Source organism: Dioscorea cayenensis, chromosome 8, assembly GCF_009730915.1.
Source record: "Dioscorea cayenensis subsp. rotundata cultivar TDr96_F1 chromosome 8, TDr96_F1_v2_PseudoChromosome.rev07_lg8_w22 25.fasta, whole genome shotgun sequence".
NCBI classification, from domain to species: Eukaryota; Viridiplantae; Streptophyta; class Magnoliopsida; order Dioscoreales; family Dioscoreaceae; genus Dioscorea; species Dioscorea cayenensis.
The window spans coordinates 7267161-7267856 of NC_052478.1; the positions used below are offsets into that span (position 1 = coordinate 7267161).

General features: G+C 47.4%; 1 protein-coding gene across 1 annotated transcript; it reads left to right on the forward strand.

Annotated features, from left to right (window-relative positions):
- On the forward strand, positions 1-696 carry LOC120266635 (chaperone protein DnaJ-like). The gene has a single exon (XM_039274278.1). The coding sequence runs from the start codon at positions 160-162 to the stop codon at positions 565-567; it is 408 nt and encodes a 135-aa protein (XP_039130212.1). The 5' UTR covers positions 1-159; the 3' UTR covers positions 568-696.

Here is a 696-nt window from a genome sequence, read left to right on the forward strand (position 1 = left end):
ACACGGATCCAGCGTGTCAAAAACCCTAATCTCCAAACCCACTCCAACCTTCTATAAAAACCCTGATTCCCATCCCCTTTCCCACCATACCATCGTCATCAAATCGAAATCAAAACCAACAGAAAAGAAAACCAAAGAAATCCCCAAAAAAATTCCCAAATGTCAGTGATGAATCTAACCTTAGCCGGGAATCTGAGCTTCAAGACCTCGTCGGTGGGGATCCGGAGGAGAGGAGCTGTGGCAATGGCGGCAGCGGTGGCGCCGGCGATGAGGAAAGAGAAGAAAGGGTTGTACGAGGTGCTGAAGGTGAGAGAAACGGCGACGGCGGGGGAGATCAAGGTGGCATATAGAGCTCTGGCGAAGAGATTCCACCCGGATTTGGGGAATGGAAAGGATGGTAATGAGATGGATTTCGTCGAGATAAATCGGGCTTATGAGACGTTATCGGATCCGTTGGAGCGGGCCAAGTATGACTCCGAGACCCGAAAAGGAGGGTTCGGATTCGGGTACGGAATGGAAAGACGGTTTCAGAGCCGACGAACTTGGGAGACGGATCAGTGTTGGTGAGAATGAGATGGGTTGGGGGGGTTTGTACAGTTTTTATGTTTTTTGGAGGTCGTTTTTGCAAAATGTGGTTATTTATCACCTTCATAATTGCATATATTTATATATAAAGCAACGTTTAATTCGGATTAA

Excerpts from the sequence above, each read along its gene's own strand:
- LOC120266635 (XM_039274278.1), top strand. The coding sequence starts at position 160 with ATGTCAGTGATGAATCTAACCTTAGCCGGGAATCTGAGCTTCAAGACC.